The 23,196-nt window shown below is 36.9% G+C and overlaps 2 protein-coding genes and 1 long non-coding RNA gene across 4 annotated transcripts; 1 reads left to right on the top strand and 2 right to left on the bottom strand.

Moving 5' to 3' along the window:
- Positions 1–144: 144 nt before the first annotated feature.
- Positions 145–7,558, bottom strand: LOC113673099 (CD151 antigen). The gene is made up of 7 exons (XM_027189455.2): positions 7,318–7,558; positions 5,582–5,773; positions 4,836–4,910; positions 4,200–4,304; positions 3,335–3,496; positions 2,214–2,297; positions 145–1,777 (listed from the first exon to the last, which is right to left on the bottom strand). The coding sequence occupies exons 1-7, from the start codon at positions 7,372–7,374 to the stop codon at positions 1,727–1,729; spliced, it is 726 nt and encodes a 241-aa protein (XP_027045256.2). The 5' UTR covers positions 7,375–7,558; the 3' UTR covers positions 145–1,726.
- A 1,450-nt stretch (positions 7,559–9,008) lies between these two features.
- LOC113673111 (uncharacterized) lies at positions 9,009–23,089 on the top strand. Of its 2 annotated transcripts, none has more exons than XM_027189469.2 (30): positions 9,009–9,253; positions 10,041–10,090; positions 10,589–10,622; positions 10,715–10,758; positions 10,848–10,870; positions 11,077–11,120; positions 11,454–11,517; positions 11,738–11,774; positions 12,129–12,149; positions 12,236–12,262; positions 12,695–12,721; positions 13,186–13,220; positions 13,330–13,398; positions 13,698–13,738; positions 14,016–14,057; positions 14,177–14,211; positions 18,562–18,630; positions 19,016–19,026; positions 19,136–19,304; positions 19,780–19,858; positions 19,952–19,987; positions 20,427–20,488; positions 20,763–20,879; positions 20,972–21,034; positions 21,252–21,333; positions 21,413–21,494; positions 21,580–21,718; positions 22,043–22,111; positions 22,565–22,615; positions 22,717–23,089. In XM_027189469.2, the coding sequence occupies exons 2-30, from the start codon at positions 10,046–10,048 to the stop codon at positions 22,819–22,821; spliced, it is 1,722 nt and encodes a 573-aa protein (XP_027045270.2). In that variant the 5' UTR covers positions 9,009–9,253; positions 10,041–10,045; the 3' UTR covers positions 22,822–23,089. The 2 variants fall into 2 exon arrangements, with proteins under 2 accessions (XP_027045270.2, XP_089040129.1); XM_089184003.1 differs by lacking the exon at positions 9,009–9,253 and adding an exon at positions 9,492–9,556.
- Positions 12,640–14,542, bottom strand: LOC149038704 (uncharacterized). Its single transcript, XR_016180218.1, has 2 exons — positions 14,145–14,542; positions 12,640–13,073 (listed from the first exon to the last, which is right to left on the bottom strand). It is a non-coding gene; the product is annotated as an uncharacterized LOC149038704 (long non-coding RNA).
- Positions 23,090–23,196: the final 107 nt, after the last annotated feature.

Here is a 23,196-nt window from a genome sequence, read left to right as displayed (position 1 = left end):
AACTGCCTCAGGAAGTAAAAACTTCATTCACTGGGTTGGTTTAACACCTGCACCAACCAACAGACCCCTTGCCTTGTCTCCCTTCTGTAGAATATGAAAACCTTCATCCACTCGTTCTCTGGCCATTAAAACATACCAGACCTCTAACGTCTCAGTGCCTTTATCTTTATATCCCTTTCACTGAACCTATATGCCCAGTATATTTTTGTTTTTCACATTATTTGCTGATTATATGTCCTTATTTTGATATGATGTGTACATTTTTATGGTTTGACCCAGCTTTACGCGTTTTAGGGATAGTTATATTGTATCTATTATCAATCCTGTCTACTCTAACTATTAAAACTATCCAAACTTGAAGCGGTTCTCGATCAAGTGTCGATAGTGTCATTACTTTGAGCTTATTCGACCATGCCTTGTGATTGGTTAAAAAAAACCCTCGTCGTTTACTTAACAAATCACATGCAACCAATCGAGACGTGATAATTTGCGTTTTCCAGCGCTTGCGGCCAGCTAAGTGATTTTACTTTGAGTTTTTGTTTAGTCCTTGAGACATTTAACGCGATTACCAGCCGCTGCTTGGAGAGTGAACCCGCGCTCCTCCTCGGGCGGACCGAAGACTGGACGCGAGAAAACAATGGATATCGAGCCCACGTAATATCTTCATTAAATCTCATTGGCCGCGTGATTACTTTGGTTTTTGTTCAACGACACTCAATCGAAAAGCGCCTCATTAAAGACAAATACACTAATAACTTATCCAAGACAAGACTTATACATTTTTACTTTGAAATACCTTTTTCCACCCCAAACCTCGCTTTCAAGGAAGGAAGTGATGAATTTTCACAAGAAAGTAACCCAAAAACTGAAATCACGAGAACACCCATACGGAAACAACAAGAAAGTGGCAAAGATTTATGAAAACTTCACGGTTAACGAGGCTTGGCGGTGAATTTCAGTAAATGACGTCATCATGCATAAAAGCAATCGATGAAGGATCTCACACTATACAGGATCTCTTTTGTGCGGTAAATAAGAGAAGTCCTGGGAACGAGGTGGCAATCTTCCATGACATCCCCCGTCCGCATCCTACTTTTCCCGTTCGTTCGCACTTTGAAATTCAATATAGCGTCGTCATATTCTAGGCGGACCCCAAACAAACAAATAGAACACCAGAGCAAAGGCATTAAGCTCCTTGGTTCTTCTCAGTGCTTCAGTGCCTGAAGCAGTCGGCATGGATTACAATGGTTTTAACTTAATCTGTTTAATCTACAAAACTCATGCCACTCTCTCAATCAATCAGATGGAAAAATTCCGGAGAATTGACTTGAAGTGACTTGATCAGCCACGTTTTTCCACACTTCAATCAAGATTGTCGATTTTCATATCGAAGTTGTTTTCATTTTATCTAACGTCTTCCATTGTTTTGATTTCCTGTTGATTTCTTTTTATTTTCTGGTTTTACGAGACTTAATTAAAATACGCTCTAAAACAAGAACTCTAAGAGCTCTCGAAAGCATTCAATTTCCTGACAGCAACTTCAAGGAAGACAATTCTTAATCAATTCAACCAAGTTTTCCTCGATAAAAATTGATGTCTGGGCTGAGTTAATATCTTTGGCTTCAATTATTTTTCTTCCAAAGAATTAGATTGAATAAAAGGCAATTAAACTACTAGCTGTATAGTTAAATGATTCCCATATCAATTGATTTACGTCCTCTTTCCTTCATACATCAATAGAACAGAAGAGGCAGCAGGCAAAAATCATTCCAAGTAACTGAAAACAAAAAGAAACATCTCGTGAAAACATATCTGAGCTCTTGTTCACACTGACTGAACTCCTTCAGTAGTTGTACACAAAGGCTTGATGCTGAGTATTTCACTTTTCATTCGCTTTTTTTTTCTCTCATAATATGATCATTACTTTTTCGTTATGATATATTTTCTCGCGATTATCAATCTCGCGCCTTTCGTACTACCATCAAATCAATTTTTGCTCTATAACTCCTGAGTTAAAACGATACCAAAATATATTTTCAGAAGTTGATAAATCTTTCGTTTTCCTTTTTTTCCTTCCGTGATACCTAAGTTACGCCCTTGAGCCTTTACACGAGTAACCAGCACGAAGAAACGCCTACAGATTTTAATCGTTTCCTTTGCCTACGGTGGGTGCAATAAGAAACTGGGTTACTGTGGAAGGAACATCTACAAACCTGGATTCCGGCAATGGATACTGCTACAATACCGAGGACGAACAGATGTTTATCGACAAAATCTGTTAGCGACTGAAGACAACCCTGGAAAGAATTTGAAGACGAGAGTGTTAGAAAGCGGGCGATTGCGCGTAGGAGTCACTTAGTTATGCATCGATCAATTTGAATTGATCGGTGCATTACTTGTGTGATACTTGGCTGAGGGTTGTCTGGGTTTCAGACCAGGCATGAGAGTGAGTGTTGCCGGGAAGCCGCACTTTTAAAGTATGAATTCACACCGTATGGCCGTATTAGTTGATAAGAGTTGATTAGTGCCGGATTTCTAAAAGGGTCATTGATTACGATGAGAGAGAGCGAGACAGGTTTACGGGAGATTTATGGTGCAGAAACCATAAAATCTTTATATCCATAATGAAAACTATGTATACGTGAGTTTACTTCTCACTGCGTTACTTGATTTTCAGGGGTAAACTAACCGTTCAAAAAACTGCCCGTCCACTAACGCCGCCATATTGAAAACAATTTAGTAACCTGGCCGCAGACCTAAGTAACGACGGAATCGCATCATCAAGCGGTTCACAATAAGCCGTGCTGCTCTGGTTCTCGAAGAAAACATCATTATTTGAGTCACAAATGCCTTGTTTTGCGACTCTTAGTCGTTCAAACGGATCGCCAGGCAGATGTAAAAAAAAGGATGAAAGTTACCGAAGAATATTGAAAATTATTGCAAATTGGAGGATAAATTTGTAGAGGTTAGATTATACTCTTCAGAATGTCAAAACGCTGTCGATGGACCAATCATTCTTTATCACCTGGAAGGGGGGGGGGGGGAGGACGCATGGTTTGCAGGGAGGAGGCGGAGGAAGGATCAATCGCCATTACCAGAGTATAGACGGGGCACTCTAGGAAACTGACTGCTAATAATGGGGAATTATTAGAAGACTACCACGCCTTGGAGGAGGAAAAGGTAAATTTTACTGTGACACGACCTAAGTCCTCCCAACCCTTCTGGCGGTAAATAATGATTGGTCCCTAAACCCTTTTTAAAGACGAAGATAAAAGTTTTATGGTTTCTGGAGCTTACTGCTCGTTTAAGGAACCGCAAATATTAAAAACATTACCTTCGTATGAATTTTGTTTTTATCAAAATTCGAAACCTTGTTGCAAGTTCTTGTGTTTTCGTCCTTCTTACAGCAACTCAGCGGTACTTTATTGTCCTTATTGACTTCTTTCCATTTACTTTCGTCCCAGTCCGTGTAATTACTTGCGCCACAGCATTCGAGCTTCAGAGATTAGACGACGAAGAATAGTATAATGAGTATTGTTTTACTTCCTCAAGGAAAACCTATGTACCTTCTGAGGAAAACAATCAGTTTGATGTATTAAACTCTGACTGAACGATTCTGTGCAAAAGGTTAACTGAAAGAGAGGGGGGGCTGAGCTTGTTTGTAAGCTCTTCACTTAAATAGGAAGGGAGAGGCTGGGCTTGTTTGTAAGACCCTTTTTGTAAAGAGAGAGGGGGAGGCTGGGCTTGTTTGTAAGCTCATCTTTTAAAGAGGGAGGGAGAGGCTGGGCTTGTTTGCAAGACCCTTTTTGTAAAGAGGGAGGAGGAGGCTGGGCTTGTTTGTAAGCTCATCTTTTAAAGAGGGAGGGAGAGGCTGGGCTTGTTTGTAAGCCCCTCTTGGTGAAGAGGGAGGCTAGGCTTGTTGGTAAGCCCCTCTTTGTAAAGAGGGAGATAGAGGCTGGGCTAATTTGTAAGCCCCTCTTTGTTAAGAGGGAGATAGAGGCTGGGCTTAGTTGTAAGCCTCTCTTTTTTACGAAGGAGGTTTAGCAGACAAGGGAATAATGAGAGTGCTTGAAACTCGTCCCCACCCTTCTTTGATGGTAACAAAGTTATAGTCACTTCTAAACATAAAGCTTCTTACCTTATATTAATGGGAAATTGTGTTTTATGTCTAAAGAAATAAAAAAAAATGATCTGCTTACACGAATTTGTAAATTATCCACGTTTTGATTAGTGGTTGAATCGATTTTCACCCCATAATTTGTCTTTATTTCTTCTTTAAGTCTGTTTTCCACCTCAGTTTCAACCTTATGAAAGAAAAACGAAGAAATTGTTTGATCATAAGTTTAAGAAACATTTTACTCCCTTTCCTCCAGAATGGAAGTTGATATGTCAAACGCATTGGTCACCGAGTCGAATTTCTGAGACCTTTCTCTCTCTGCAGGCACCTCGTAAAATTCATTTTCACAACGTTCGAGGGGGATTGGGAAACTACAATACTTGCGCAGTGGTTGAGGAAACACAAGTTATAGAAGCCCATCCGAGAGCAAACATAAACGGGGAGGAATGAGCAGTTGTCGGTGATCCTAATTAAGACCTCTCACTTGACTTTCCACGTGCGCTGTTCCGACGCTCGTGCCTGGTATTTTCCGAAGTTTAAATTTTCATTTCAATCGATAACTGACTGGATTCGGTTTAATACAACGTTTGGTCTCATTAGTTTTTTTAACAAATAAATTATTTTTACGTCTTTAATAATATGAATTCAAATACCCAAAGCTTAAGAAAACGGAAACGTGTGAAATTACTAAAGAAAAGCTATAGAAAGTCAGACCTACCCTGTCGCGATAAAGGAAACCAAGAATTCCCGCCACAGCCTCAGCAGCAAATATCAAAAATAAGCAGCCAAAGAACTGAAAAAACAGAAAAACATATAAAAGGCTACAGGTTAACTATGCATAACAAACCCAACAGCTCATCACTACCTCAGCTCATCTCGTTTTCCATGACATAAATCAACATGGAGTACTGGATAAGCTCCTCCCCTGGATGCTTATTGATCGGAGGTAACTGGAGCAATTTTCAGTTGAGCGTCAAAAGTAATACGGGATTTCTCTGATTTTGCTTTACTTCGCTGTGATATTATTCCAGAAAACTCGCCTCACTTTCTCAACCAATCTGATTCTTGACTAAAACCTATTGCAGCTTGGTTGCTTGCATTTTTATGCGCTCCAAGCAGTCTGCTTGTTTTTACTTAGAGTCCTCATTAACTCTCTAATATGCCCCTCTCCTCTGATTAACTTTTTTATCACGAAACTCCATAGGAATGCCTTTCAACGCGGCTATTCTTTCCCTAAAAGGTTGTTAGTACCCATTTACACTCTTTACCAAGAGAAGCCACAAATAATTTAAGGGTGTCTTGTCCACGAAAACAACATATATGACCAGGCCGGGGCTCGATTCCAGACCTCTTTTTGCGGAGCTTAGCGCACTGGCCGCCAGGCCACTGCACCATACTCAAGATGAAAGTCAGCGAAGTTGAAGCTTCAGTACCAACCAACAACCAACAACAACAACAACATACCAAACCCAGGAGACATCGACTTTCCTTTATGGCCCCGCAGCATCCAAGGAAACCGACGAACATCACAAATCCACCAGTCGCCATTAAGATTATGGAGGGAAGCCGGTAGCCACTATTCCCAAGAAAGGCGTTAAACTGCCCTGGGTCAATCTCGTACCATATTCCTATTCCTAAGACCGCCGCGCCGGCAAGCTGCGAAAACGAAGAATGAAAATATGATCAAAGATTTTATCAAGGGCGTTACAGACGGAGTTTTAAGATACAAATACTCCCGCGCGCACCCCTTTGGAAAGAAAAAATATAATTTACGGGGCACTGTGGTGTAAAATTTGTCGGTTAAAATGTTGTATCCAAAAAGTTAATTGACAGGCAGAAACACGCAACGAACAAGCGCGATAGGAGTGCATGTTTCCTTGCGTGACTCTTTACTCACGTTCGCGTGCGTTGCCTCCAGGACCTATCACTCTCCCCCAGGCCCTGAATTGATTTCAACGTATCAAGAATTTTCGGTTCATTTAAGGAAACATTGTAAAAACGAACTTGGTACAAGCATGGAGAGCGTTTCTAACATTCATCTTTTGGTGGAACTTTCTAATTCGAAGTTTACTGACGCATGTGATTCAATCAAAAATAGAGGCCTGTGAAGAGTCTATTAACAACTTCTTAGCATCAGCCGTCAATTGGCGAAAGGTCACGAATGTAAGACGTAATAGATGATATTGATATGATATCGTAAATAGCACACGTTATTTCACGCACTCTTTTGTGCGCCTGATTTTTAATTGAATGACAGACGTCCGATAATTACTGCCAATTTTCATTAACATCGTAACAACAAATCCTATTAGCGAAGCAAAAGGATTAGAAAACTCCATAGAGTACGCAAAGTTCTCTCTCATTCAATATCAAAGTTATGGGCAAAACTCTAGCACAAATATCGTTGAAATGCATTCTTTTTTTATATACCGCTGAGCAGATGACAGTAAGTGAATACTGACCCATTTTGCGGTCACCAGAGTACGATGTGTAGGACAATATCACTGGCCGCAGCACGAGAATATTGTTATAGCTCGTCTGTTATTCGCCATTTCAATAACTTAAAACAAAAAGAATCTTAAAGATGATTTCTCGACCTTGTCGTTTGCCTGTGCTCCTAAAAACATCAGACCGACTTCCGCCTGTCCAACGTTAAACCTTCTCAGTTGTCAATACGCGAATTTAATATTTCAGCGCCAATTAATAAATATGCATGTCGACCATATTTAAGTTTGGTGTGAGTCACATTGTCACGGCGAACAAAACACTTGCTTCTTGCTGCCAATTACATGCATTAGGCAGGGCTGGAATATTTACTCGGGCAAATAAAGAGATTTTACCTTCCGTTTTGAAATTGCGGGAAAAGACCAGCAAAAAAATACCGAAATGTCAAAAATATTTCCACAATCATCATAGAATCACATGGTTCATTAGCACGACTCTCAATACAGTCTCTGAGGAATTACTTAGCTATATTTTTGTCTCAGTTCAGAGTGATATTGAGAAAGTTTTCCCACATTTGAATAGCGAGTAAAAATCTCTCAATAAGAACAGATTAAGAAAGACGAGAAACTAAAACAGACTGTTTACAACCAGACCCTAGGATCGTTCCAGTAACGCTAGTGGAACGCTGTGGCGAATTTCAGCTGTACAGCGAAACTCAAGGAGACGCATACTAACTCAAAATTATTTATACCTACCCAAAATATAAAATTGAAGGCAAAAAGGAGGGTCTTTATACACTTGATACTACACATCGAGTCGACAGTTGGCTTCGCAAATTCAGTCACAAAAGATACCTGTGCCCGTTGGGCTGTAAACACACGCAGCGACAAGAAACTTAGGCTTGAAGACGAACCACTGCGCTTGTTGGATGAATATGTATGTTATGACAAGGGTGTAACGCACTCATCGCGCGACAGGTTGCTGTATATTGTTTTCACGAGGTTCATTAATAAAGAACCAATTAAAATTCGCCGTTCAGGGGCTTTGGCAATCTCAATCGAAAGTACTCTATTGTTCGTTAATATAAAAAACAATAACTTGGCTATCTGCATAAAACATCTACAAAGTTCTGCCTTTATCTCTCACCAGGTTTATTAAAGGTAGGAAACCAATTTGTGCACACCGGGCATGAACATTGTGACTTGCGAGTGATCCTCAGAAATTTAGAGAGAGAAAAATTGTCCGCGTTACCAAGTTTGAGAACACGATTTTAGCATCCATTTAGCCATAACGTTCTACTCTTTGTTATAGCCCAAACGATATTTAAGAGTGCCAAGTTTATCCAAGAATTAATCCTGTTCAATTTAACCTGCATTTCACTTTTCTTATTCTGTTTCTTTTTGATCGCGTTCAACGCGTTTCAGATGCAAATTACCGATTTTCATATTGTATTTTCTGAATATTGCGTTCCGAGTTTATTCAAGAATTAGTACTGTTAAATTTAACCTACAATTCACTTTCCTTATTCTTTTTCGTTTTGTTCGCGTTCAACGCTTTTCAGCAGCAAATTACTGATTTTCACAATATTTCTAGAAATATTGTATTTTCTGGATATTGCATACAGTAATAAAGGAAAACAGTCTGAAACTTTTTTAGTAACGATTAACTGACTTACATGTTATCGTTAAGCCGCCGAAGTAGTGAGCATTTTTGTTGTCCCATTTGTGAACGGTCAACCGAAAAAAAAATCCCAAAGCACGTAATTTCCGAGTAAACATTTTCTAATCTCCTGCGGATTTATCAGTTAAGCTAAGCTTTTATCAAGTTAGATGTGTCTCATTTTCCTAGACTGTAAATTTTTCGACAAATGAAATTTATGTTTTATCCGTGGATGGCGGCGCGTCACCACTCTCTCGGTTTCCATAATGTTAAAACCATTGCAATTTTTCGCGTTATATTTGCTTCAATTTCAGTTGATGCGGAGCATCAGAAAATCCATTTTTAATATTGTCTGACAGGTGTGATTTGGTATTTTGCCAGAACCTCCCATGATTGGCGCTGACTTAAAGCGCCTTTTGTTTTAAATAACGACAAAAACAAAAAAAGTTAGAGGAAGGATATCTTCAATTTGTAACGAGGATTTTCTGATTTTTTTTCGATTTCTGTTTTCGGCGTTTTTCGGCCAGAGTTCTTGTCGAGTCGCCTTTACCTCAATCGGTTTGATGCAAAGAACACAGAATATAACTACAAAAGTCGACAAGGAAACGTGCTCATTTCTTTGATTAAAAGTAAATAAAAACATGTGTTCAAGCACAAAAAGCCGCTATCGAGATGTCAAATCCTAAAGCAACTATCCCTAAATGAAAATACCACCTTACTAAAAATTTTGTTCTCTGTCTTTACTCTTCTTTGCCCGCCAACTAGTACTGATTTCCCGCCAAAACGTGGCTTCCATGTTTATGACGCGGCTACACCAAAGCTTTCCCGCCATTGACCTTCGACATTATAGATACCAGCTCGAAACACAATCTGCTGACCAGGGTTCCTGCTTGTATTGTTCGTATCATTCTTCTTTTATTCAATATTTTCCTCGAAGGCCTTAACTTATTCTTAGTTACTTTACAAGAGAGCTTTTTTGGCCGGTTATTTCTCGTCCTCCTTTGTCAGTTTCGGCGTTTCGAGCAACCAAAGGTAACCTATGTCTATATCAGAAACTTGCCGTTAATTCCGAATTTGCAAATTTTTAAATATAGTTTAAAAATGGTTCAGTTTTCAAAAGAAGCTTATCCATTATTGCTGTACATCTGAATTCATTTCCATCTTTGTAACCATCATGAGTTAAAATGGGTTTTCTGGCATGGAGACAATTAATTTGTACGAACGTGCTGCATTATTAATTGCGGGTCCATTATTTCAATTAGTAATCACACGATTTTTCTCGTGTAATTTGGAGTGAATACGTTTTCGTAAAAAAACTAATGGTGCTGCATCGGTGTAAGTATTACAAAATGATTTGATTTTACCAACTGAGGTGATAATGTTAATCAGCCGCAGTAAAAGCATTCTGAAGCTGACATTTGGAGCGTTAGCCCTTCGTCGGAGCGAGAGTCGAAGGGAAACGTCACCTTTAGAATCTCTTTACAGTCGCCACTTCACATTATCAACTCAGTTGATAAAAACAAATTACTTTGAAAATATCACTCGTGCTCATTTTTTTCAAAACTGTACACGAAATCATGTGATTGTGTACCTGCACCAAATCTTGATTGCACAAATATGACTAAACTGCGGACTTAGGCTCTATGTAATTAAAATGAATTTTGTGCGACATGGTATTAACTAAAAATGTTCGCATTGCAAAGCTTCAAGTTATCAAAAGAATGCCATGTTATGCTGCTTTCCACATAATTTGATGGGACACGTCTCGACATGCAGTGGTCTTTTATAAAAATCAGTTGTTTTAATATCACTAATGTAGCTGTTATGGCAACCGCTCAAGCAATGAGGGAACAGGAAAAAACAGTCACAGTAAGCCATGTCGATCATCTCATTATACTTTTTTTGTGTGTGTATTGTGCTATTTAATCATATTTATCTAATCACATGATAAGCAAACACGATTTTCTTTTGATTTTAACATTGAGAATTGCCAAAGCCAGTGGCCCATATGTCATAGGTCAAGCGGAAAATAAGATGCGCTGCCAGTTACACCCTAAGTCAATTCATACACAACTAATACATTATGAATCAAAGCAAATTAAAAATGATGAAAAATATATTAATAAGAAATAAAACAAAACAAAACGATGGATTTCAAAGATAAAGTCAACCTTGAATAAATATAGGACTGGGAAGGACTGAAATCTACAGGTATTGTTTTAAAGGTAGAAGTGAGAAAAATTCTTAAAAGCTATTTCATTGAGAGCTTCAACTCCACAGTGACAATGGCTGTTTCTTTGAATGTATAGTTACATTCTTTAAGGATGAAACAAAAGGATGTTGACTTGCTTGTTGTTTCTTTTTCAGTGGTCAAGTATTTTTCCTTCTCAACAAGTCACAGGTATATAAGAGTAGATAAGAACTGAAATCTTGCTTTTTCTGCTTTTAGATATTGAGTTGTTCCGTTAAGTGATAATTTTCTTTCTCGAACAGAACAGCAGTCAGCTTTATTTGTAAAGAAGCTTTTAGCAGTAGCAGTAAGTACATTTCTAGATCATTTTGCACTATTCTTGATATATTTTGGTTTCTGTTCGTTTTTTATAGAATTATTTTTTGTTTCTTTCAGGTCTCCAGTATAACCTATCTCAGGTAAAAAAATATCAAAATTGATTCATATTTTACTTCATGAAAGGCTAAAGAGATACAAGGCAAGGGAAAAGCTTACTCTTCTTTCCATGTTAAAATATGATTTAAGAGATTCAAATAAGTTTAAATTCATATTTGTGAATATTTTCTTTATTGTCTAGCACATCATGAGTAGATTAAAGAATTTTCCACTCATCTCCTTCCTGCAGAACTATATTCCCAGAGCATGCCTTTGGAGACAGATGCTTAGAAGGTACATATTAACAAATTTGCTTCTATTAATTTTGTAACTGTATGATTGATTTACTGGAGAAATACAAGGCTTTTGCAATTCTTTAATTTTAGATGTGTTTATGATGAAATTTGATTGAAGGATTACATTGTCATTAATAGATGAAGATGCTAACTTCTTTAAACCAGTATTTCACTGTTCATATCATGCCTCATATCATACAATTGCCTTTTTGAATAAATGCACATGGAACATGGTTTTGTTGAACATAAGTGAATGTGTCACTGATAATAAGATCTGTACAATGAAAACTGTTTTTATAGTTTTCCTCACTTGTAAAGCTTTGTGATATAGATTTGAATCTGAAAATCCTGAAGGATGACAGTGCTTGCCCAGGAGCATGCCAAGTAATACAGTGGTAAATACAGTTATTGATTTAATAAGTAAGCTTTTTTCATAGTAGTGCACTACTCTATCAAATGTTTTTGCCATTACAAAGTTCTCCTCCTCTTGAATATACAGTTGCTAGTGTCACCTTTGTTCACCAAACACATTGTTAAATGGGTGCAGTAGAAAGCAGTGCCTTGTTAAAAATTATGAGCAACATTGTGATGTGATTTGAATTTAATTTGCAACAGGATCAAAGGTTGCTTTGATGCTCTTGATAAGAGATATGTAAGTTTTGCAATTTTTGTATTAACAACATTTTCAATTGGTGCATGTTGATGACTAGCATGAATTCATATACTGCAACTTTAAGTTTCTGCAGCCCAACTTTTTTAAAATCTCTATTGCCTTTAATCAAAATAAAATGGTAGAACAATCCCTTCATTATTCTAATCTTCATGCTAGAGGCTTCAATGAACCTTGCTGTGCATAATTGTAGATCAAAATAATTACAATATCTCCTGAGCATTACAACTTGAAATGTAATCAGGAATTGCAATAGTCCAAAAATGCTAACATAGACTTTCTTTGGCACTCACACATTCATGAACTTATTATTATCACTTTTTTTTTTGCTTGCAGCTCAGAATGATCGTTATTGGTGTAAGTACTGGAAGTCTTAATTGAAAGTTGTTCATGATTATAACTTCCAAAACAGATTATCATTTGACTGTTTCTGTTCCAAACAGATTTATGGTGATGCTGAAAATCCTGATGTAAGTGACTGTTAAAGCTGCTACAGCCAATTGTTTGTTATAATTGATGTTTAAGAGGCATTTTCAATTGAGTTGTACATGTAATACTGGATAACATTAGTTTGTTTCACTGGAGTCAGATTAGCATTAAAGCTATGGATAGGAAACTCAGCACGTCTGAAAGGCTGCTCTGATTAAAGGAAAAAATACTAAGGTTTGAATTTACTACGGGCTCTGCAATGTAATATTGACAGAACTTTATAATCTGGAAATAGATAGTAAAAAATGACAGAATTTATTAATTCCAAAAATTAGCCTAGTAATGTTACTATCCCCAGAGATAAGTTCAAATTGCAGAGACTAAGCTAGTTTATGTAGTGAATAAGTTTTAAGAATGGTTTGGGTTTCCATTTCTTTAATATCTCTTTTTATCATTGCATATTTGGTATTTAGACAGTCATTGAGACTTACACCTTTAAGGTAAGTTGCATTTGATAAATATAGCAAACACTTCTCAATTTAAGAGTTCATTGCTATTTCTACAGATAACTGACCTGATTTCTTTCAACCCATTGCCAGTTGATTTAACACTACCACAAAATAAGCTTCTTATTCCCGAAAACATCTTAAAGTCTTATTGCCATTCTTGCAATGAATGTTCTGTAGGGCTGAGTAGATTGGTGAGATACATTTTTGTGCAAATGACTTTAGAAAGCTTGTAATTCAATTTTGCAGAAATGATCTGTAGATATTTCAAAAAATAGTTGCACATCGGCCCAGTTTGTAGATCACAGATGTTGTTTATGGTGATGTTGTCTATGTGTCTTCCCTCCTATCAATCATAAGAAAAAACAAATCAAAAAGTGGGTGTAATTCAGCTTATCATATAACATGTCATAATTCATGAGAGCAGTTTACATGCTGAGAAAAATCCTTTTTCATAGTTCTCCTATGTTGGAGGTGAAGTCAGTATCTTCAGGTAAAGACTTGAATTTGTATGTCAGTGATATTAAACAGCAAATGTACCAAAAAATAGAACTACCTGATGGTTAGTGATTGTTGTTCTTTTATTACTTTGTTACTTTTAGGAATGGAAATAAAATTGCAAGTGCCCAAACAGAGAAAGAGACTAAGAAGGCCACCATACGTTTGCTGAGGTACATTTTTATTTGAAGAATGAATAACCCATTGATGTTATAAGCTATCAAAAGATTAATGAATTTATTTAGTTCTTCCTTGTGCATAAAATAATTAATTACCACACGTGAAAATGTTTTTGGGGGTACAGTTGCTAAACAATAATTTTTTAAATTGCTGAATAACTACTTACCAAGGTTTGTTGTCATCCTTTTTGTAATAGAAGAGTAATTTTCTTATTACATGTGTACTTTTGAGAATGTTCACAAGTGGGTCAATAAAATGTATGCATGTTCTAACTTGTCCTTCAAATCTTTAGAACAATAATTCTTCTCAGTCAGACATTGGCATCATTACCAGGTAAGTAACAGTATTATCATGATTATGAATTCAGCATTTGTAGTCATCATGCCCTAAGTTGCACTGTGACGTCTCTTTTTTCAATCCATTTATCTAAGAATATCGGTGTCTTATATATTATCTCTAGATTAGTAGTTTGATATTAACAGAAAAAAAATATACAACTATTTCTGAATTTCCTTGTGTTCTTTCATAGATAGCCACACTGATTTGAGATATTTTTCCTCAGCTTTTTTTGTCTTGTTATTTGCTGTAAAAGCACTGTGGCTTTTTTCAGATGACGTAATGATGACAATGAAGCTGTTGTACTATGATGAAGGTATATGTAGTCTGCTTAATTTTTTTGGCACCCCCGGTTTACTGTGTTTATCACCCATCTCTTAAGAGAAATATAAATAAAACTTACAGCAGTCGCTGATGCCTTCAATTGTTTTGTAGTAACCCCTCCTGACTATGAACCACCAGGTTTCAAGGTAAGATGGTTAAAAGACTAAGCTTAAATTCGAATGCAAATGTTGTCATGTACAAAAACTTAAAATCAATCCCAAACTAGGCAGTCTTATTCAGAAACTGTGAGCGCCAACAAGGTAACGAACGCTCCAACCCAAGCCTCTCGTTTTTCACTTGGCCTCTCCGATTGCGCCGTTCACTGTCGCATATGCCGAAAAAAGTTAGTTTTGTTCAACCGTCGCCACAGAAAAGGTCTGACAATTGATTCTGAAAGAGAAAGACCCCCCGGATCAACGTGAGTTGTTTCGTTTAGTGAAACTGTGGTATACGTCTTTTAAAAAATATAGGGTTTTTCAACATGAAACCGAGGCTGAGATCTAACCAGGCCTTTTAGCTCTTAACCCAGAGAAATGTATTTTTTTTATTCCCGTCAACTGTCAAAGGCCCTGAAATGCAACCGTCAACTGTCAACAGCCGTATGATTAACCGTCGACCGTCAAAATTGGAAAAAAAAAGTAACCGTTATTCACTAAAGCTCCCCCCTCCCATTAAGACCCTCTTGCGGCTGAAGATGGCATCAGTAGTATCTAAACATGCTTCGCAAACTTTAAACTTTGTTTCATGCGAATTTTGATACGTTTCATTTTCAGTTAGTTCCTTTGTTTTTGTCTCCTTAACATTTGACCGAAGATTCACCGTTCTTTATATTTTCCTCGTTTCTAAGTCTGCTCCAACAAGCTTAAGATACAATTTAAAAAGATATTGGAATTTTAGATGCAAATAAGACCAATTTACTTTGGTAAGCTTAATAATCTAATAATCGCACGAAAACAAGCGCGCGATATATATTGACTTTCTTGATATTTCTCATAGTATAGGACAAAAATACTTGCATCAGCAGTCAGGTGGTATTCATTATTACCATGTTATCACATGCTTCATACCTACTCACTAAGTTATGAAGTCTCCATCAATTTTCAATCGCACTAGCCTACGCATTAAAATCAATACTAAGAATTTCTTTTTCTTACTGTGAATAATAAATGTTACGTTGGTATCTCGTGCACTTTAACTATTCTCTTCAATACTATTGTTACGCATATATTTCGTGCACTATTAGGATTCTCTTTCATGGTATTGTTGCGTTAGTATCTCGTGCAATTTTAGGTTTCCCTTTCGTGGGATTGTTGCGTTAGTCTCTCGCGGACTTTAGGGTTTCTCATTCATTCGATGGTACATTAGTATCTCTTGCAATTTTAGGATTTTCTTTCATTGGATTGTTACGTTAGTGTCTTGCGCTCTTTTAGGTCCTTTTAGAATTATCCTTCATTCGATCGGGAAGGAAGACACGTTTTTTCTTGGGGGGGGGGGGGAAGGGCTAAGGCCTCAGAGGGAAGGGTCATCAGTGAGTTATAGGTTCTAAGTTACATTTCTACATGTATATTATGCCATGGCAAATAGTTTTCTCGGGGGACTCGTGTCCTTTTCCGTCCGTATCGAGATGTACTGGACTCGGGTATCGTTTCTTCAGCATCTTGCTCCTGTTGGCTATCCGCTGCCTGATCTCCTGAGTCATTTAGTTCTGAAGAGTTGCTACTAGATCCAACAATGCGCTCCACCCTGTCACTGTCACTGTCAGACTCTGAATTTGAGTCAGAGGCTGGACGAATGTTGCACATGTATTTTCCCTTCGATATTTTATGTTCAAAACTTTTATAATACTCAAAGTTTATACTTACATATTCAAACTTCAGCTACAACGTAAATATCCCACACTGACCGTTCGCATTTTCGTGTTTCAGCTCGCACACATTCAATATCGAGATATATTTATATTCAAACATTTGCGTTCGCAAGCGAAATGTTTTGAGGTTTCTACGGCATGGAACATACCATGTAATAGTGAGGGGAGGGTCGTACTTTTGTCAGTCACCTAAAAGTGGGGAGTCAGGAGTTTTTTTAAATTAAAATGCAAGGGAGGGCCAACACTCTTTTTGGAATTAAAACACCAAACTTCCCCAGCCCACCCTTCCAAGAAAAAACGTACCTTCCCTTAAGTTAGTATCTCGCGCACTTTTAGGATCATCTTTCTTTCGTTGTTAACCCCGATCAAACGGTCATGATAGTTGGTGATAATCGATGATAGTTTTCAAATTTCATTGACTATCATGTTTGCGTTCAAACGGTTCATGATAGTAGATGGTAAAATCCCTCAATGAGGTCGCGCAATTACAAACGAGTATGGCGCCCGCTGAGGTCAGTGATTTCAGTGGCATTCGAAATTTTAGGCCAGAGGTTACGAGTTTAAGATAGTGAAGCTTACCAGGAGATGATTAGAATGAATTTAGAGACATTCTACGAAATTTTGACTGCTACTTAAGTCATTTTACCATTTGCCATTTCGATTTGAGCCCGTTTTCGGCAAAACTGCTGACCGAAAATTTATCATTCACTATCATCCGCTCGTTCAAAAAGGAAAAAACTATCATCAACTGTCATGTCGAATTTGAACATGTCCAAACTACATGATAGTTGATGATGACAGTGATGATAACAGTGCATGATAATTCGTGTCCAAACGCGCGTGATAGTTGAAACTATCATCAACTATTATGACCGTTTGAACAGGGTACCTCGCGCGCTTTTAGGATTCTCTTTTATTCGATTTTTACGTTACTATCTCGCGCACTTTCAGAATTCTCGTTCATTCGTCTGTTACGTATGTATCTCGTGCACATTTAGGATTCTCTTTTACTCGATTGTTACGTAAGCATCTCTCGCACTCTCAGGCCGGATTCTCTTCCGTTGTATAGTTATTTTAGAATGCTGTGCACTTTTAGGACTCTTTCATTGAATTGTTACGTTAGTATATTGCGCTCTTGTAGGAATATATTTTATTCGATTGTTACGCTAATATCTCGCGCTGTTCAGGATACTCCTTCATTCGTAAGTTTCGTTGGTATCTCATGCATTTATAGGATTACCTTACATTCTATTGCTACTTTAGCATCTTGGGCACTTTCAAGATTTTTCTTCATTCGACAAGAGATTTAATTATTTTGCGTTTGATTGTTACGTTAGTATCTCACATACTTTTAGGATTCTCGTTCATTCGACTGGAACGCTAGTATTTTGCTTAATTTCAGCATTTTAAAATTAGCTCAAAGATGAAAACGACATGATCTAAGCGTGATCTCAGTTGTGATCTCGTCGAACGGCAGGAAAGGTGCAAAAAAGTGGCGTGTAAAAAGACAAGTCATCGATGAAGTTAGTTATCTTTCGATATTTCAGTATTAGGTTAACTTTTAAACGAGAGTCGGTAAAAATGACGATAAACTGAGAATTTTTGGATATCTGGAGACTAGTTAACCATTTTAAAGATTCTTCCAGACTGTTGCTAACAAGTGACTAAAAAAGATAGATTATTTAAACCGTTTGACGGTTAGTATTGATTTTCATTGTGGACGTTTGACGGTAAACATCTATTTTTTTTTACGGTTGACCCCACTGAACCCTTGCAAATGCTTGTGTTACACTCTGAAGGTAACAAATGCGTTATTGAATCACGATGTAAGAAAACGCTACACAAATTTGTGAACTATTTTTTAAAAATATGGCGAAAAAGTGGTATTTTGAAGTGAATTGGTATCTTGAACTAAAAAATTGTATGACAGTTACTTAGATAATATACTAAAACAGTTAGGTGATACAGCACAAAAAGATGATTTTAACGTTCTAATTCCTGCAACGATTTTTATATTTTCGGGTGCCAATCCCGCGCGTGTTTCTCTTAAGTCGTGATTTAACAATGATTTTTTTTAAAGTTAAATTCAAACTGTAACACAAACATTTAACACTGAAGTGGGAAGAACTGAAGGGGAATAAGTAATGTAGAAAAGGTGCTTCGCAAACTTGAGAATGTTGTTTGATTAATGCAAATTATCATACATTTAATTTTCAATTACCACCTTTTTATGTTTGTTTTATCAACATTTGATATTGTTTAAGAAGATATCTTCCTAGGTGCTGAGTGTATCTTTATATTATCATTATGATATGGAAAAAGCATTGAACACAGTTTGATACTGAAAATCGACAAAAAGATTGTTAAAAATGAAATGAGAAATGGCAGTTCTTTATTTTAACAGTCATTTGAAATACGGAATATTTAATTGTGCGTTATCAGAAGAACAGAAATAATGTATTTATCCAAAGGCCGAGTTTTTCTATTTGGTGTCAAGAGAAGATAAATTCATCGTCTCTCGTTGGTGTAAGAAAAACAAAAACAAAAACAAACAATAGTCAGGCTATTGGTCGATTTTCTTGTTCTGGAAATAATTAGTACTCAAATCCAATTGTTCTTTTTCACGCAGCACACACCAAACGATTTTTTCAACTTTGTGGAGGAACCTCTGAACATCAAAGTTGGAGACGTGTCAACGGTATTAAATGTCGGACAGTAATAACAAAGTAAAAGTTATTGTAAATGTTATTTCGTGAAATACTGATAATCTCATGTGTATAGTTAACGCTGCAGGATAGTTATAGGGTTCAGGAAAGAAACAGCGCAACAATTTCAAAAAACATCCCAGGAAAAAAGCCACTCAACTTCTCTATAACAGCTATGGAACAACTCTTGCTGTTTTTTGACTGCCATCATTTAAATCAGCAATTAAACATCGGTTGCAATAATTAAGAAAATTTAGTAATATAGATGTTAGTTGGTTTTTTTTTTCGGAGTATCTGGCAATATTTACACATGTATGCTTATGTTGTTTTCCTTTTTTTCATTATCGTTTATCCTCTGATTCCTTAAAATGTCTTCAGCCATTTCACACGTAAGTATGACTCTGGTAAAATGTAAAAAACGAGTATTACATCTTCTGTGTTTATATATAGTTACCGCTGAACTGGAAACTAAAGGGGTAGTTACCTTTATGTTTACAGAGTAAAGCTGCGTATAAGAACAGATTGTCAGCAGTTTGAATTGAAAGATGACAACAATAATGAAGAAGTTTACAGTATCGATCTGGAACCTGTCACGAGTCCATCAAAAGAGAGCAATTTACAAGAATCATCCATACAGCAACAACAAGTTGAAGCAAACAATCCTGTTGTAAGTATTATACTTTACGATATAAAAGACAGTTGAAAGTTAGATTAGGATCCAGTTTCTTGCTCTTGTACTTTGTATAGCCAAGACCAAAATCCACACAAAGTAATAGAAAATAATTACTATTCATATGTCTCCCTCTCAAAATCATAGACTTAAATTCAATTATCTGCTTCAACATAACTCACAAAAGCTTTGCATTGACACCTAGATCCTGTAGCAATATGTGGGATATTCAGTTTTTACGGGTCTCATGTAGTCTGGTGGGGTTAGAGCATTCAAAGCCTTACTTTCCGGATTCTCGATGCAGTGAGAGTGTCTTAATTTCACGTCTACTATTCAGTGGCGAATATTATGTAATGTGTGGTCTCGAGAGCATATGAAATGCTCAGCCTTGTTAGAGACTACTTGGATACGTTGTTTGATCGTGTGAAGAAGGAAATAAGCGTTCTCAGAGCTGATATTTAATTTGACACAGAAATCCCTTTCATCTCCGTGTGACATTGAACAAGAAGGGGGGCAAATGTCTGAAGAGATCAGAGAAGTAAAGGACAAAGGTTAGACTTCTTTACCTTAATTGATCAAGAAACAACGGCCGTTATTGTGTTTTCCATGGTTTCACTCAGCATTGGAGTTTTTTGTTTCGCCAGGATTGGAGGTTATGGACTGTGATCAAGAACTTCCTGGTAAAAATATATGGTTACTCCTGACTTTGAAATTTGTCAGATCGTAGGGTAATAGTTACAACTGATGAGATAATAAATCTTAAGGTTGTATAGAAAGGAAAATAATATTTTTTCTTTCTTTTCTTCTGAAAACAAGTTACCTGCCTTTTCGCGTTCTCTGCGGTCTCAAAGGATCTAGCCATCGCTAATGCATCTTGATTTAACTGTTAGATAACGGTTTGCACAATAGCCAAAAAATAATTGAGATAACCATCGGGCGATCCTTCCCATTTCAGATCCTCCAATACTCCCACTTTCACATGATTATTAAGACCTACTTGACCTAAAACTGAGAAAGTTAAAAAAACCTTCTTGGTATGCTTGTAATAACTTTACTATCGTACGCTTGTTCTGCACCAGTTCCGGTACAAGTGCCAATTCACCCCTTTTCATTCCATAGATCAGTCTCAACAGGATGGAGAAGAGGTCATCAATGTAAAATGTCCTTGTGGCAACGATGAGGTATTTGCAATGCCTGGACACTTATTTTATAAAAGAATAACTTTGTTTTAAGTTTATTTTTGATTAAGAATGCGGCTACGTCATGCATATCTTTTAAGATGCCAGTTTACTATTACAATAGTGAGTATCATCTTTTTAGTTTCCTTACAGAAGTAATCTTGACGGCCAGATAAGCAAAAGAACATTAGCTACAATTTTTTCAATTAGACGCATCTACTATATCATGTAGAGACGTTTTGTAAGCTTTACTAACGTTAACGCCGCCTACCTTTAGGATGAGGGCTTAATGATACTATGTGGGGTCTGCAATAACTGGCAGCATGCAGTCTGTTTCGGCGTCTTAAAACAAGAGGAAGCTCCAGAACTTCATGTATGCGTGGGTTGCTCTAAGGTAGCTATAATTTGAATTCCTTTAGTGGTGCCTCTGATTCATCAGCTCATAAATGTGCACCTAAACATATACTGAGTGTCCGTTCGTTTTAGGGTGAGTACAGTGGGAAGTGTACAGATTCTTCACTGGTTAACCTCAACACCATAGCTTTACAGGTACCTTTTAAACTGAGTAAATGAATGGTTTTGAGACTTGATTTAAGTTAGATCCAACCTGCCGTATGTGTTAAGTGTAGCTAAAACGTCTTCCACGGAAAAAATTCTGACTAAATTTTATTTATTTAAAATCATTCCTTTATAATTATTTGCGTTTGTGAATCAAACTAATTACAAATGCTGTTGCTTCCGTTTTATTTCCTATTTCTCTTGCTAGGCTACGTGTCTTTGGCGCAGAACCTTAGTTGCTTGCAGCGAGTTGAACAGGATACTACCTAACACTTTGGCTCGTCACCTTAGTATGTATTTTTTCCTATTGCCTCTGACCATACCAAAGAATCCGGCAGTCCGTCATGCATGTTTTATACTTTTGTTCAGAGTTAGAGATGAGCATCGCCCAAGGTTTAGTCAAACGTCTGGAAAAAGAAGGATTCATAAGAAGCACTTTAAAAGGAAAGAGGTAACTTTGTCATGAGAGTATCGGTTGATGTGATTATGATAAATAAATCCAGAATTATTGAACAGTTTTTTTATTTCTTTACCAGGCTTGGAAAAATTGTTAACAAGAAGAAACTGCAGGCGGAGGGTTTCGGGAAGTATTTCAGTCTAGGGAGTGGAAAGCTTGAAACTGAGGTTGACCTTTCAGACACGGTTGGTCCTGATGAGAATAAGTCAGAGGACGGGGTATGTTATAAGATGTACGCAAAAATTCATCCAGTTTATGCTGTAAGTGTTATATGCAAGCGCCCAATTTAAGCCCAAAATGGACTTATGGAGCATGTAATTCCTCCTTAGAAGTACTTGTGGAAACTTTATTAAAGTTTAGAGATTTATAGGTTACCTACCCCATAGTTTGATCAGTAGGAAACCAGTTGGTTTACGACATGACATGAAATTTTCCGTAATATGCTCTGATGAATAACATTCTGAAATTTTTTATACTTGTCGGTTTATTTCTTTCTTATTTATTTCACATTAAAAATAGTTCCCGTTCTTTTTCAACTTAAGGTGGAGGCAATAGTTCAGAGATGCTCAAAGATGGATGTATCAGGAGCCTTAAAAACCTTTAAGAAAAAAGTAATTGCTAAGAATGCTTTGAAAAATTATGCCAGAGCTTAATTGATTTTTTTGTGCTAGAGGGTATAACTATGCTAAAGTCTTGATCAGACGCTTATTGCATATACAGAAGTGTTCGGTTCCAATTTACTAACAAGTATTCAAGTATCACCTCAGTCGAGGCAGTGTTACTGTACATTGTATGTTGAGTGCCTCAGGAAATGCTTTTTCTTACCTGCACCATAGTAATGATGGCAATCATCTGCCAGGAATGAAGAGACAATGGTGTGTGCGATATAAATCAGTCCGACTTTACGGTCAAATTCTCGAGATTAAATTTTGAAGCTCACGTTGAGACTGTGAACTATTTATGTTATAAGATAATCTTCATATCGAAAACCGATGGAAAGACATGGGAAATCAGTAAAATTGAACAGATAGTCTGTTATTCTCACACGTATTTTCATACCTTAGGTATGCAACAAACAGGGAAAACTGAAAAGGGCTGTTTCTCTTAAAGATGAGGTGAGTAAACTTAAAAGCAAAAACGCCTCAGACAAAATCATTTCCCTTGCATTCGCTTTCGTTACCATTTTATTTAGTTGTTTATTTTTGTATTTCTGTAGACAATGGAATTTGACATATGCGACAGTCAAGAACAATGTTTTGAAGACCGTCCTCAATCAAAGAGAAGGAAAGCTAGTGTAGCAAAAAGTGCAATCCTGGTTTGATTTCAAACTGGAAGGAAACTTATTGAATCAATTTTTGTATTTTGTTAGCTGAGCTCAGTTGCGGTAAACAATTTTAATTCGCGATGGTACATTCCTGCTCCTTTCTTACGAATTAATGCTAATGCGCTGTATTTCACTTTGAACAACGTTAAAAAAAGAGTATTGACGAAAAAGTTTAAAACAGCAGAATTTGCTTGTATTTCAGAATCAGAAATTATTTCACTGTCAGTTTCCTAAATAAAAATTGTTTGAAATCCTTATTTTAAAATTTTTTTGTGTGTGATTTTGGTAAAATAAATGGAGAAAGAGCTTCAATTCGAGATTTCATTTTATAGGGACGCGCCATTAGAAAGCTATGACGGAAAGGAGCTGGGC

Source organism: Pocillopora damicornis, chromosome 10 (assembly GCF_964200805.1).
Source record: "Pocillopora damicornis chromosome 10, jaPocDami1.2, whole genome shotgun sequence".
NCBI classification, from domain to species: Eukaryota; Metazoa; Cnidaria; class Anthozoa; order Scleractinia; family Pocilloporidae; genus Pocillopora; species Pocillopora damicornis.
The sequence above is the reverse complement of the archived record's forward strand: the minus strand, read 5'-3'. Positions and strand labels throughout refer to the sequence as shown.

What these genes read in the sequence shown, in the direction of transcription:
- LOC113673099 (XM_027189455.2), bottom strand. Translation starts at nt 7,374, where the DNA reads ATGTGTAGTATCAAGTGTATAAAGACCCTCCTTTTTGCCTTCAATTTT. An exon ending in GTCGATGTCTCCTGGGTTTG is followed by an intron (nt 4,911 to 5,581) that starts GTATGTTGTTGT and finishes CTGTTTTTTCAG; the next exon opens with TTCTTTGGCTGCTTATTTTT. An exon ending in TATCCATTGCCGGAATCCAG is followed by an intron (nt 1,778 to 2,213) that starts GTTTGTAGATGT and finishes TTTTGTTTTCAG; the next exon opens with TTACTTGGAATGATTTTTGC.
- LOC113673111 (XM_089184003.1), top strand. An exon ending in TCCTTCTCAACAAGTCACAG is followed by an intron (nt 10,623 to 10,714) that starts GTATATAAGAGT and finishes TTTCTCGAACAG; the next exon opens with AACAGCAGTCAGCTTTATTT. An exon ending in AGAAGCTTTTAGCAGTAGCA is followed by an intron (nt 10,759 to 10,847) that starts GTAAGTACATTT and finishes TGTTTCTTTCAG; the next exon opens with GTCTCCAGTATAACCTATCT.